This window comes from Nelusetta ayraudi, unplaced genomic scaffold (assembly GCF_046127955.1).
Source record: "Nelusetta ayraudi isolate G7.1 ecotype Tasmania unplaced genomic scaffold, CSIRO-AGI_Nayr_v1 ptg000127l, whole genome shotgun sequence".
In the NCBI taxonomy this organism is placed as follows: domain Eukaryota; kingdom Metazoa; phylum Chordata; class Actinopteri; order Tetraodontiformes; family Monacanthidae; genus Nelusetta; species Nelusetta ayraudi.
In genome coordinates, this window is record NW_027466177.1 from 519,957 (window position 1) to 532,782 (window position 12,826).

General features: G+C 50.5%; 2 protein-coding genes across 5 annotated transcripts in view; one reads left to right on the plus strand and one right to left on the minus strand.

Annotated features, from left to right (window-relative positions):
* Positions 1 to 1,466: 1,466 nt before the first annotated feature.
* gdap1 (ganglioside induced differentiation associated protein 1) lies at positions 1,467 to 5,806 on the minus strand. The gene is made up of 6 exons (XM_076050371.1): positions 5,041 to 5,806; positions 4,035 to 4,227; positions 3,394 to 3,567; positions 2,915 to 3,009; positions 2,597 to 2,711; positions 1,467 to 2,303 (listed from the first exon to the last, which is right to left on the minus strand). Exons 1-6 carry the CDS (start codon positions 5,314 to 5,316, stop codon positions 1,951 to 1,953), a joined length of 1,206 nt encoding a protein of 401 aa, XP_075906486.1. The 5' UTR covers positions 5,317 to 5,806; the 3' UTR covers positions 1,467 to 1,950.
* Positions 4,026 to 12,826, plus strand: part of jph1a (junctophilin 1a) — a 29,084-nt gene continuing 20,283 nt past the window's right edge. The window contains exons 1-3 of one of the 4 annotated variants that reach the window (XM_076050366.1): positions 4,026 to 4,241; positions 6,178 to 6,728; positions 9,169 to 9,937. In XM_076050366.1, the coding sequence (XP_075906481.1) occupies positions 6,350 to 6,728; positions 9,169 to 9,937 (1,148 nt within the window). In that variant the 5' untranslated portion in view covers positions 4,026 to 4,241; positions 6,178 to 6,349. Of the gene's footprint in view, positions 4,242 to 5,890; positions 6,729 to 9,168; positions 9,938 to 12,826 lie in introns of those variants that run through there. The other 3 variants (XM_076050365.1, XM_076050367.1, XM_076050364.1) reach the window with 3 other exon arrangements.

Here is a 12,826-nt window from a genome sequence, read left to right on the forward strand (position 1 = left end):
AAAAAAAAAAAACACCTGCGTGATATAGCCTCAGTGCAACAGTTGAGATATATATTTTTTTGCCATTTGGCGAAGCTGCAACTTTTTGCAGAGCGCACGGGCACGAGCTCCACTGACAGCTCGGGCTCCCATGTGGCCTCTACACGTGAGTCATTCCTTCAGCGGCCACGCCACCCAGCTCCCAGCGCGCCGAAAAACAAAGGCCAGACTTTGCTGAGAGCTCTGCAGCGTGTCTGTTTTATGTGAGGCTGAGCGCCGCACGTGAGGGAGCAGTGTGGATTGAAGCGGACACGTCCTGCTTGGACTGCATGTTACGGCTGAGAAAATAAATCACTGCCAGCTGTGATTGAATGTGTTTAGATACATGGAAAATAAGGCACTTTGCAGTCCGGGCCTTTAACCGGCGCAGACTTTTAATTTTTGCAGTGACTCTGTGAGTGATGGTGCACGTCAGCCCAGCCAGTTATTGTAATGAGCTTATTTTGGTGCTACACTCATTAATCTGATAAAAGGAGTTTTTTTTTGTTTTTTTTACAAACTCTTACTCTTACTTACAGTCTAAACCATTAAAATATATTGGATTTAACGGACAGTGTGTTAACTGTTGGGCAAGGCAGACCGCTTACATTGGCCGACCAGTGCCTGAAAAGCAGTCAGACCTCGACCACAGAATAATAAATGACCGCACCAAGGATGAATATATGCGTTACACTATTTATGGTAGATTTAAAGATCTCCAACTGCCTTGTGGATTCTACGGAGCTCCTGAGGGGCCATTCGAGAGAAAAAAAAAAGTAAAGCAATTGCTAATTCGTGGCCACGAAATACTAATTTGTGGCAAAGTCCATAAAAAATGTACAGTATGTGGTATAAAATAGAATAGCACAGGGGGAAAAGTATTGCACACACCAAAAAAGGCTGTATATTTAGGCAAGGACAGGCAAGGTAGCATCCCTACCTCTTATCTGTGCAAGCCAACATCAGCTGGGTTAGTGCACATTGATGGGCTATAAAAAGGTTTTGTTACCAAGCAGTCAAACAAGAACCATCTCATGATGGATTAAAAAAAAAACAAAGACCAGGGAATCACAGGGACGGTCAGAACAGTAATTTAAGAGCCAAGCGCCACTCAGAAAGGTCTCCAGAAAGACTCAGAGGCAGCGGGTGAAAGTGTTATAGAGAAAACTATAGGTGACGCATTCCTCCACCATACAGCAATCCTTTAGTGAATTTGTGAACTAAACACTGCCACCTTCTGGCAAAGTCACGTTACCTTTCCTTGCCCAAGTATACAGCTTTTTGTGGCGTTCAATACTTTTTTCCTGTATCATCTCGAATGGCCACTCAGGGGCTCCGTAGGATTCACACCGTTTGATGAACCTGTTTATGAAAATCATTTAGAAATAAAACAAATAAATAAATAAAATAAATAATCAAACAAGTAGGAGTAATTAGTGTAATAACAGTTCTTTCCATTGCGTGCCTACCAGCCACTTTATTAGGTACACGCTGCTAGTTAGCGCCAAGCTAGCAATTGAACATTTGAACGGTTTACTTAACAATGGACAACAAATGGGTGGATAAATAAACATATGAATTTTATTTTGTTATTTTAGCTACAATAGTACTTTATGATGAATAGTCTGACTGTACAATAAGCACAAGTACAATGGCTCAAATCAGTAGCATCTAAGTCGTACATCATGTAAGCAGCTCAAGTCAGTGTTTCGCCTCGTAATGCCGCAGTTTGGGTGGTTTGAAAAAGTGCATAATTGTGCCAACAGAAACCTACACAAGGGGACAAATTATATTTCACCTTTTAGCGTCTGCATAAATGACCAGCAATTCCACCCGCTGTAAATGAGAATGTGTGGGACACTGCCTACATTTCTCCTTCTCCCACAGCCCCCAACTTCTCCGACATGGCTTAGCCGTGCCGCGTCCCCTCCTCTAGCTGAACTGGGTCAGCCTCCTCTTCATGTAGAAGAAGGCCAGGTAAGTCACCCCGCCCAGGACGCCCATCAACAGGGTGGTTCCGAAGATGACCGGGGCGTTCTTCCGGGCCACGCGCAGGGCCACGGGCAGCACGGCGGAGATCAGGATGTTGTTGACGTGGCCCAGCACCTTCCGGAAGGCGCGGCGCTCCACCACGCGCTCGTAGTACGTCTCCAGGTTCACGCGGTTGCCGTTGCCCCAGTAGCGCCGCGACAGGCCCAGGAACTTGAGGCGGTGCAGGGTCACCGCGAGGGAGATGTCGGCGACGCTGAAGAAGTCGCCGCACAGCCAGAACTGAGCGCCCTCTTCTGCAGAAGACGAAAGAGACTTTTCACAACGCATGTCGGTGCCAGCGGTTGACAACTCGCGGGATGTCGTCAATCATCGGGATGGTTACTCCCAACCTAAAAATGCGCCACAGGATGATAACATCTACCACCGTCGACTCACGCCTGCACCATTCAGCAAATGTCAGGCCTTAAATAGTGTTGCACCTGGAAGCCGCAGAGCCCGAGTGTTTGTTTTAGCTGGGGTACGATTTTGCAAATTGCAGTTCTATGAGTTCCAAAGTTTCTGCTTCTCAGAAGCTGTGCTTCTGTACCTGGTGTTTCTTCCACTCTCCTCTGCAGCTCTGTCTCGACCTGGTCCATGACGTTCTCCAGCTCATCCAGGAGCTTCTTCAGGTGCTTCATGTTGTCGTGGTCGAATAGCTTTGACTGAAGAAAGCAAATATTTTTGGAGTGTGAGCAAAATTATGTCTTGCGGTGATTTTCTTTGAAGGTCAAAACAGTCAAGAAATGTAAGGACTAGAAACTTTCAGTGCTGCTAGGATGACAGAAGTTAGCTGTGATATAGAGTCAGATTTTGAAAGACTGCAATTACTCAAACGTGCTGTTAAATTCCATTTATTTTTACTCACCTTCAAGCGCCGCCGTTTGGCTAAATATGCATCCTTCAGCTCCGGGTTGAGCTCTGCAAGTTTCTTCAGCTCTGTCTGCATGTTTCCGATCTGTGCTGCCCAGATGACAACAAAGCATCGCCTCAATGGAATTGCAATGCCAGGCAATGAACCAGACAGAAGATTCTTGGAACAAACAACAACAAAAAAAAAAAACACTTCCGCTACAATTTTTACACCAGCTGCACGTGAAAATCGCTCGGGCTAGAACAAAATGTAGTTAGCCGGGTGTGAAATTCAGAGTGGGTGAGATGGTGGAGGAAAAAAAAAAGTCAGTAGCAACCGCCTTCATGGTATCTTGGCACAGTTCATATCTTTTGGGATGTGTGCCAGCGCTTAGTCAACTCAGTCCAGGCTGATGTGTGAAGGGTACATGGTTGTCGCCCTGGCAACGGGGCAGTCTTATCTAACGCCGGCACATCCGGAGGGCAGCGGCTTACTCTGGATGCACGTGGCGGCGTACGCAGGTATGTGGGAGTCCACTGTGATCTCGGGGTGCAGGATGCAGCCGTGGGTGTAGGCGTCCATCTGCAGGGAGTCCAGCAGCTCTCGGTAGTGCTGCACTCGGTGGTAATACGGGCTGTCCTCCTCCGGGATCAGCCTGGGAGTGCCCTCTGTAAACACAACAGCCATAAAAAGAAAGGCCAGAGCGAAAGGCCGGCATCCGCGCCGCGTGTCTTTCCAGTTTAGGGGAAATAAAAATAAGTTTGAGGAGGAGGAGGAGGCTCCAGGAACTCTTGATAAAGGGTCAAGTTTAAGTGTTAGGCAAACAAAAAGTTGAGCTTCTCATTGGTTGGAATGGTGCAGTACTTACCAGATTTTTTTTTTCTCTCTCTCTCTCTCTCTCTCTTTCTCTTCCTATTAGGTGACTCCATGAGACTCTTAGAACATGGCTATCACACAACAGTGCAAGAAAAATGGGAAATTTAGGTGAAAAACGAAAAAAGGGAGTTGACAAAAAGCACAAAGAAAAATGTCAAATCCATGCAGGCGAAAACAGAAAGAAAAATGTGCAAGCGACAGTGAGCGGGGAGAACGGAAACGACTGCATGAGAAGCGGGTTTCCGCCCGGCGGCCTCACCGTCGCTGAAATTCTGCTCCAGGTAGTCCACGATGTGCGTGGGGTCGCAGATGACGCTGCCGTCGTGGACGAGGACGGGCACCTCGCCGGTGGGATTGAGGTTCATGAACCAGGGCTCGTTGTGCTCGCTGAGGGGCAGGCTCACGTCGTACTCCTCACAGCGCAGGCCTTTCTCCGCGATGGCCAGACGCACCTGCAAGGGACGAGGTAAGAAACATGTGCAACGTTTATCGAGATATTCACTGATTTAGCTGAGGATTTGGAACTCGGCGTGATTTATTTAAAGTGTTGTGAATTTGCATTTTTCTCGTGAGTGAAATCTCGACACAAATGAAGTTAAAATAATTAATTTAACTAACTAACTTAATTAAATTAAGCTTATTTTTCCTTCGTCATAGGTGACTGTGGCCTAAGCCGTTTGATTTGGACCAAATAAAACTTAAAAGTCACAGATGCATCCTCTTTTTCATCTACACGATGTTGATATAACACAGTGGTTCTCAAACTTTCTCTGTCACGCCCCTTGGAGAAAGAAAATCTTTCTCCTAGCCCCTAACGGGACGAGGTAAGACTTTGAGTTTGACTTTGAGAAACACAAATATAACATCATAATTTGTATGCCAATGCTTTTATTTTATAAGATCTTTTTTGCACCACGATTAATAAAAAAAAAAAAAATCACATGCTCTCTGCTTGGTTTCTACCTCTTTTTTTTTAAACTGAAGAATGATTCAGGACGTTATTTTATGAGGGCTGCAATAAATCTTCTGCACAAACACTGTCATGTTCAGCAGCCACCAGGTGTGGCTTTGTGCACAGCGTCAGGATCAACTCACATCAACAACAACAACACAAACAACAACAACACCTGCAATGCAGGTTCAGGTGCCTTTGAGGAGGGACAATGCACAGACCCTCGGCAGTAAACCTTTAAATCTGACAATTAAATCCACCGGCATCATTAGGGAGCTGTCCGTCCCTCCGTGGTGCTGAACCGCGGACTCACCTTCTGCGAGTTGAACGACTGCGTCCAGTGATAGAGCGTCATTTTGGACTCTCTCTGCTCGCAGCTCTGCAGCGGCTGGAGCTCCTCACCCTGGGCATCCTCCTGGGCCGGGTCGCGCTCCACGAGCGCAGTTTTCTCATCCTGGGAATCCGAGTTGTTTTCGGACGCCATCTTATCTGTGAGTGTGTTTGGGAGGGCGGGCGGATGGGTGAGGGTGCGCCGCGCCCCTCGCTGCTGGGGGATGGCATCCTCTGCTGGCTCGGAGGGGAACATCATACCATCATACTCTGCTCCAGAACATCCACGCGCGTGTTCATGTCCGTGCGTGTGTGGGTGAACTGGGCGTGGATTCGTTTTCCTAATTTTCTCGAAAATATATACAATTAAGGAAACGCGGGAAACGGTCCTCACCTTCCCAACCAATTTCAACAGCGGCGCGCTCCCCTTATATACTCTTTTAACGCTAGAGGTCGCTCCTACCCACTCCTTTGACGCGCCACCGCGCGCGTCCACAAACCCTTTTATTGGAACACAGCATGATGGGCTCGCAATTAAACACTACAGGGGACGCTTGGCGCTCACGAGCACTGCATTACGGCGCGAAAGAATATAAGACGGAAACGTTCCCCTCTTGACTCAATGCTCTCTGCGTTTGCGATACGACTGTTATTATGTAACCGACCGTGGGCGGCGAGATAAATATAGTGCAGCGAAGCGGGGCGAATAAAAGAGATTCATCCTTCAGCAGGATTCCGAAGATTCATCAAAGTGGGCAACCTTATTTTGGGGGAGGGAGGAACGGGGTGTGGTGGTGGTGGTGGTGGTGGTGTTGGGGAAGAGGGTGGATAGTGGGAGGTCCCTGGCGGTGTGACGTCGCCATTGGCCCGGTGTCTTTCCTTAGCAGGGACTCGGCGCCTCTCTCTCTCTCTCCCTCTGCGATCAGTGGGCGAGAGGGGGGAGAGACGAGCTGCGCACCCAGCAGTGAACCCCGGCGTGCGCCTCCGGTAAATGACGCCCACCAGCTCATACCTCCGCGCCTCGCGTTACGCATGCCTTTTGCGTTGCATGTCAGTGTCTGGATGCGCTCTCCTCTTTCCTCACCCTCCTATTTTTGTTTTTTCCACCCCATCCCTGTAGTCATCGCCGTGTGTGCTGGGCTCACCCTTCCATCCTCGCCACCGCCGGTCCTGGATCCCCCTCCCTTACATCCTCGGTCCCGGAGAAGCCCCCGAAGTCTGCAAAAGCGGCTCGCCACCGGCTCTGTTTATTTTCTTTCGCCGCCAACCACCTCAAGCGTGTGTGTATCTGAATGACGGGCGGACGGTTTGACTTCGACGACGGCGGCACTTACTGCGGGGGGTGGGAGGATGGCAAAGCCCACGGACACGGCATCTGCACCGGACCCAAGGGCCAGGGCGAGTACGCCGGCTCGTGGTCGCACGGCTTCGAGATAGTCGGCGCGTACACCTGGCCCAGCGGGAATACCTACAAGGGCTACTGGTCCCAGGGGAAGCGGCATGGGCTCGGCGTGGAGAATAAAGGCAAGTGGATGTACCGCGGGGAGTGGAGTCACGGATTCAAGGGGCGCTACGGGGTCCGGCAGAGCCACAACACACCTGCGAGGTACGACGGGACTTGGAGCAACGGGCTGCAGGATGGATATGGGATCGAGACCTACGTGGATGGCGGTAAGAGCGCACGCAAACTCGACCGAGGCTGCCCAACTCGGTTGTGTTGTCGGGTCCGTGTGCGCGTACCGATGGAAAGACACGAGCGCGTCGCTCGTGGCGTCTGATTTTTTTTTTTTTTTTTTTTTTTTTTTTTCTTGGTGGGGAAGCTGAGATTGCGCACTGCGCATCACCGTTTCTGCTCCCCAGAAAGACTTATCGCCCCGCTAATGTTGCTTTCACTGGACACACTTTAAGACGACGGTTCCTCCCTTGAATACCGTCTCTTTTTTGGCAGCGGCCGGAAGTCCCTCATATGTCAGTGGGAGGAGAGTGAGTCAGTGCTCAGTGGCAACGGGCCACTGGCCAGTTTGGAAATCACAACAAATCTGCCCGTTCGTTGCCAGATACGTGCAGGCTATCACTTTACTCCCAAGTTGTTTTCAACATCAGAACCTTTTTATTGCAACTCCGCACATCTGCAAAGTGTCACGTTGAGTCTTTTTTTGCATGTTTGCCAGTGTTTGGGCGTGAAGAAAATACTTGTTTCCTGAACAAACTAAGAAAATAAATGCATATGTTAAGGTAGGACTTTTTAGAAGCACAAATAAAATGAAGTTTCCGATGCAAAATACGATTTAAAAATTGACAATTCAACAAGAGAGAAAATGTGCAAGAAACACAAGACAGAATAGTAAAATGGTTTGGGAGAAAGGAATAAAACTCCCAATTATTTCAGAGGATTGTTGATAAACATTAGCCTTTCCAGAGCAAAAGTCAATGATGATGCAGATTTAAGCTCTGTTATCAGTCACACTGGCCAAGATTTTAAAGGCTTAGCATACTTACTATTTCTACAAGTGGTGGAAATACACAAGAGTGAGAGATTTCAATCATCCTCCGATTTTTTTATTTATTTATTTTTGACAACATTTGGGAGCCGCAAAACGTGCAGCACTGCTGAGTTCAAGCACTCGTGCAATAAGCACCCTTGGCCTGTTCGACAAAGAAAAAGAAAAAAACCACAGCCCACCCCGTCCGTTAAAAATGCCAAAGGCGGCATGTGATTTGAGAGCATCATCTCCTGGAGTGGCAGAATAAATGCCTCACATATGACAGTTACAGAGAGCCGGGATTGGCGAATCAGCTGATCCTAGAGGATCTGCGGAACATCTGGCTGTCTGACCCCCTCCGCATCCTGATAACTTTATCTGCAGGGTCACTGATTTGAACCGCAGCACCGAGCCAGCCTGTTAATCTCGCCCCTGTTTATCCATCTGAACTCCTGCCTCGGGAGCTGCGGCGTGCAGTCCTCCGCTGCGTTTTCCCCGCAAATTGCTTACTTTGTCGCGTTTGCGAGCGCGAGACCCGAGCGCTCGGCTCCGCGCGAGCCGTTGTGTGTCACCGGGACTGTGGCGTCGCGCTCCAAAGGAGCTGCGGCGAGGCCGCCACATGCTCGTCGGGCTCGGCAGCGCCCAATGGGATTAATGAAGTATTCCTCTCATTATGTGACTCACAGCAATTCCCTGCCGTCAGAGACAAACGGATGGTTGGTGGATGTGCCTACTGTCGGCGGGGGAGTTAAGAGGCGGCCTGAAAATAGGCTGCTCGCTGAGTGATTCACATTCATCCCAAGTGATCCTCCCTACCAGTACCTTAATCAAATCTCCGTGGCTGAATCGTTTGCGCTTACAGTCCAAATCTGTGGGGAAGGAAGCGAGATGTCTCTTTGACTGATGTAGCCGTGCCGCGAGTCCTATGCAAGTTCATTTATGCGATTCTATTAAAGGTCCCCGTGTGGCACAGATACATGTATGATTACGTACAAATTCACCCTGACAGTGGGAATTTTGCATAATCATATAAGTATCTAACCTGCCACTGAGCTCAGAGAAAATCCAATCTTCTGCTCTGGTAGTTCGCTCGTCCTTACAGCAAATGTATGCTAACACAAATCCCTTCATGATGTCACAAAGTGAGCTGGTGCCTCTTTCGGGCTAGTGAGACCTTTGAAATTGTTTTCGGTCAGATTATTTATGATAGAGTAGGGGGGGGGGGGGGACAATAGAAACCTGGAGCCAACCGACGGCCACATTATTTCATTAAGGGTGACGGTGGCTCAGTTGGTTGAGCAGGTTGTCCAATGCTTGAAGTGTTTTGGCGGTTCAAATCCCAGCTCCAAAATGTTGAAGTGCCCTTGGGCAAGACACTGAACCCTATAAATTGCTACCAATGGGCCTGACGGCGCCCTCCATGGCAGCAACCGCCCGTTGGCATGTGAGTGTGTGTGTGAATTGGAGGCCATTGTAACGCGCTTTGGGGTACCATGACTATAAAATGCTACAAACGTGAAGTCGATTTGCCATTTCGCCATTTCTACACTGAGACGTTTGACGTAAAGTATCGGAAGCTCCACCACTCGTCCGCCGACTGACCCTCCTGTCCCTTCCTCGCTCCTCAGGTACCTATCAGGGCCAGTGGATGGGCGGCATGCGTCACGGCTACGGCGTGCGCCAGAGCGTCCCCTACGGGATGGCCACCGTCATCCGCTCGCCACTCCGCACCTCCATGTCCTCGCTGCGCTCCGAGCAGAGCAACGGCACGGTGCTCCACGACCTCTCGTCGCCCGCCGACGCCCCCGCCGGCAGCCGCGGCGGCTTCGTCCTCAACTTCCACTCGGACAGCGAGGCGGTCGCCGGCAAGAAGAAGGGCCTCTTCCGCCGCGGCTCGCTCTTCGGCAGCCTGCGGCAGCTGCGCAAGTCCGACTCGCGGACCTCCATCTCCAGCAAGCGCAGCTCGGCGCGCAGCGACGCCACCATGAGCCGCATCAGCTCCAGCGACGCCAACTCCACCATATCCATCGGCGACGGCGAGCTGCCCGACGAGGACCCGCCGCTCGAGGACCACGTGGACGCCACCACCACCGAGACCTACATGGGCGAGTGGAAGAACGACAAGCGCAACGGATTCGGCATTTCCGAGAGGTCCAACGGGATGAAGTACGAGGGCGAGTGGCTGAACAACAAGCGCCACGGCTACGGGTGCACGGTTTTCCCGGACGGCACCAAGGAAGAAGGGAAGTACAAAAACAACGTGCTGGTGCGTGGGATTAGGAAGCAGTTGATTCCCCTTAAGAACCCCAAAACCAAAGAGAAGGTGGACCGGGCCGTGGAGGGAGCGCAGAGGGCCGGCGCCATCGCCAGGAGCAAAGTGGAAATAGCCGCTTCCAGGTATCACGAGTGTGCGTGTGTGTGTGTGTGTGTGCGTGTGTTTGTTTGTGTGATCATTCACGCCTCTGTGTGAGCATGCGGGGCCACTCGTGTCCTGATTCGAAGGCTGAGTCCAGTCCCGTGACCTTTACGCACCAGCGGCAGTGGCAGCGGCGGCGGCAGAGCCGAGGGTTTGGTGAAGGCAGCGTGATCGGCGCGGGCAAAAGGTTCTGTTACTATTCTCTGCCCATGTCTTTCATTCCCGTGTGTGTGTGTGTGTGTGTGTGTGTGTGAGAGAGTATGTTGAGCGCGCGAGATCGGGTTCATCCCGCTAGTTGCGCCTCGTGAGGCCAATAACGAGAACCGGCTCGATGACCGAGTGTCCGCTCTTTAACGGCTGGACGACACGTGACCTCTCCCCCTAAAAAAGGCCTCCCGGGCACCCTTTGTGACATCACGAGCGGCTCCTCGCACCTTCAACCCCCTGCCAGGCGGAAGTCAGACTTTGTCATGCCAAATTCCCTCTTTGAAGACCTAAAGCTATTGTTAAGTTCAACGAGGAAAGGCTTACCAGGATTGTGCCCTAGTTTTGTAGCATTAGCTTCGCATTTGCTTTACAATAATAGCGTTCTCTCTCTCTCTGCCTCTTTGCCGCTGGAAAAAAAAAATGCTCTCTGTATTATAAAGCGCTGTAGGGAATAGATAAGACTACTCTGACTCTGAGCTGAGCCCAGCCATTCAGGATAATACAGTAATAGCATAGTCCACAAATGGAAGGCTTTGTTATAACTTCCAGACATCCTTATCAGATATTATAATTCCTCTTTGATGAGAAAAAAAAAAATGCTTTACTCCGCAGATTTCAGGCATATAGGCTAAAGATTACGTAAGGCGGATTTAACATGTTTGATATTCAGAGTCGCGCATGCCGTTTGATCCGCAGATAGAAATCTGCGATATTATGAGGCCCGGAAGTGTGTCAGCGGAAAGCCTCTGAGGTCTCGCTCGACCGGCGGAGGGCGAAGAAGTGGTGTTCAAACAAACTGCAGCCGCGTGCTCTCCCCTGCGGCTGCGGGAAATATGGTCTGAAGATCGGCGCCGGAGCAAAACAAGCCAACGCCGGCGAGGTCCTCTGCAGTTCAGCAAGTTGGCAGACGAGCGGCGGCGCCCGTGGTCGGTGCTTCTGCTGCACTTTGAGGCGCATCGAGCGCGATGAGAAGAAACGATCGTAAATCAACGCGAAAAAAAAAAAAAAAAATTGAAGCTGTGTTTACGTCGCAGCCGTGGCCGCGGCCGTGTGAGTAAGCACGTTATGCAACGGCTCATTATGCAGCAGCGCGCCGAGAAGGATGCACTCGTATCGATCCAGCTCGGGGTCACGTGACGCGGAAAGAGGGAGGAGGGGGGGGGGGCGCACAGACAGGGAGAGACAAGAGGAGGGGGAGGAGGAGGAACGACTGAAGTCGCAGGGTCGGGGAATTGATGTTGATTTGGTGAGACAGGTTGGGAAGGAAGAGGCCTTTTCTCTTTCTTTCTTCCTTTTGCTGAGTAAGAGTTGGAGCGGGGGGAAAAAAACGGGAGGGCAGAGAGGATGCGGCTGCTGTTCAGGAGAGCTGCCCCATCGGCGGCTGAAAGGTGGCGGGGGGGCGGAACATGACATGAGCGAGCGCTGGGGACCGGCCAATCAATAGAGAGCTGGTGTGATGAGGCAGAGTGGAGCCCTTTGAACCCCCCCCCCTCCGACCCATTCACTTTTATGTTGTTATCTTTGTTAAATGAAGTCCCCTTGGCTTACAGTGTGTGTGTGTGTGTGTGTGTGTGCGTGTGTGTACGTGTGATGGTCCTGCTTGCCGTGCTAAATCGCCATTCAACCGGTTGCCAGTCGTGCTGAGATTCCTCATCCCCGGCGGCGTCCCGGCTCGGCCGCGTTGTGGGTTTCCAGCCTGTGTGTTTCACTCTAATGGCTTTTTGCTGCCGCTGACCGCTTACCGGCGCGCTGTCCCGCAAAGCCTGCGAAGCGATTTGGGCGGGACGTCCTAAAAAGACCTCTGCAAAAGCACTTTGCTGGGTTTGAGTTCCCAGCTCTTTCTTTTTCAATTTGTCTGACCTTCCTTTACGATGCCTGAATTCCGTGGGGAAATTTCCAGAGAACGTCAGAAAGCAGCATGACATTTTTTCCCAAAAAGCATGATAGTTTCAAGTGGAAATGTGGAAATGATCCTAAAAATTCCTGCCGCAACGGACGCTTTCGTTCAACCTGCCAGGTGGCCAATAAGAAGGCAAAAACTGTCCGCTGAAACTAGGGGAGTTCCAGCTCACCCGCAGACTCTTAGGATGGTCGGAAAACGTTAACGGTAAATTGAATTTGTGTCGCTCAGCGTAAGGTCAGTCAGGTTTCCCGCCTGCTCATAGGGAAGATATTTATGTGGCGCTTATTTTCTCCTTCGCGGCAATCAGCAAAAAGTTGAGACGGACGGCGCATTCTGGAATGTCCGGAGTGTTTACGGTCATCGTATTTTTCGCCGCCGCCTTGCAAGGCTGTTTTGGCTTGTCCTCTGCACACACACACACACACACACACACACACACACACACATGTTGTTTTCCCACATGATCGCGGGACTTTTATGCTACTGAGAGAGACAGCTTCTCTCTTTGGTTCTCCGTTAGCATCAGTGCTAACCATAACTTGGCCACGGCTGAGATCAAATGGCTCAGAATCCTTTTAAATATGCTCCACAGATGAGGTTTTTTTTTTAAAATTTAATTATGCTTTGTCTGTCAGAACTAAATGCTAGTTTCACTTTACAGTAATTCTAATGATGTATTTCCCCCGGGGCTAAAGTTATTTCCTAGCTTATCGCCACTGTACTGGCTCTCCTGCGCATGCGCGCGCACTCACGCACGCAC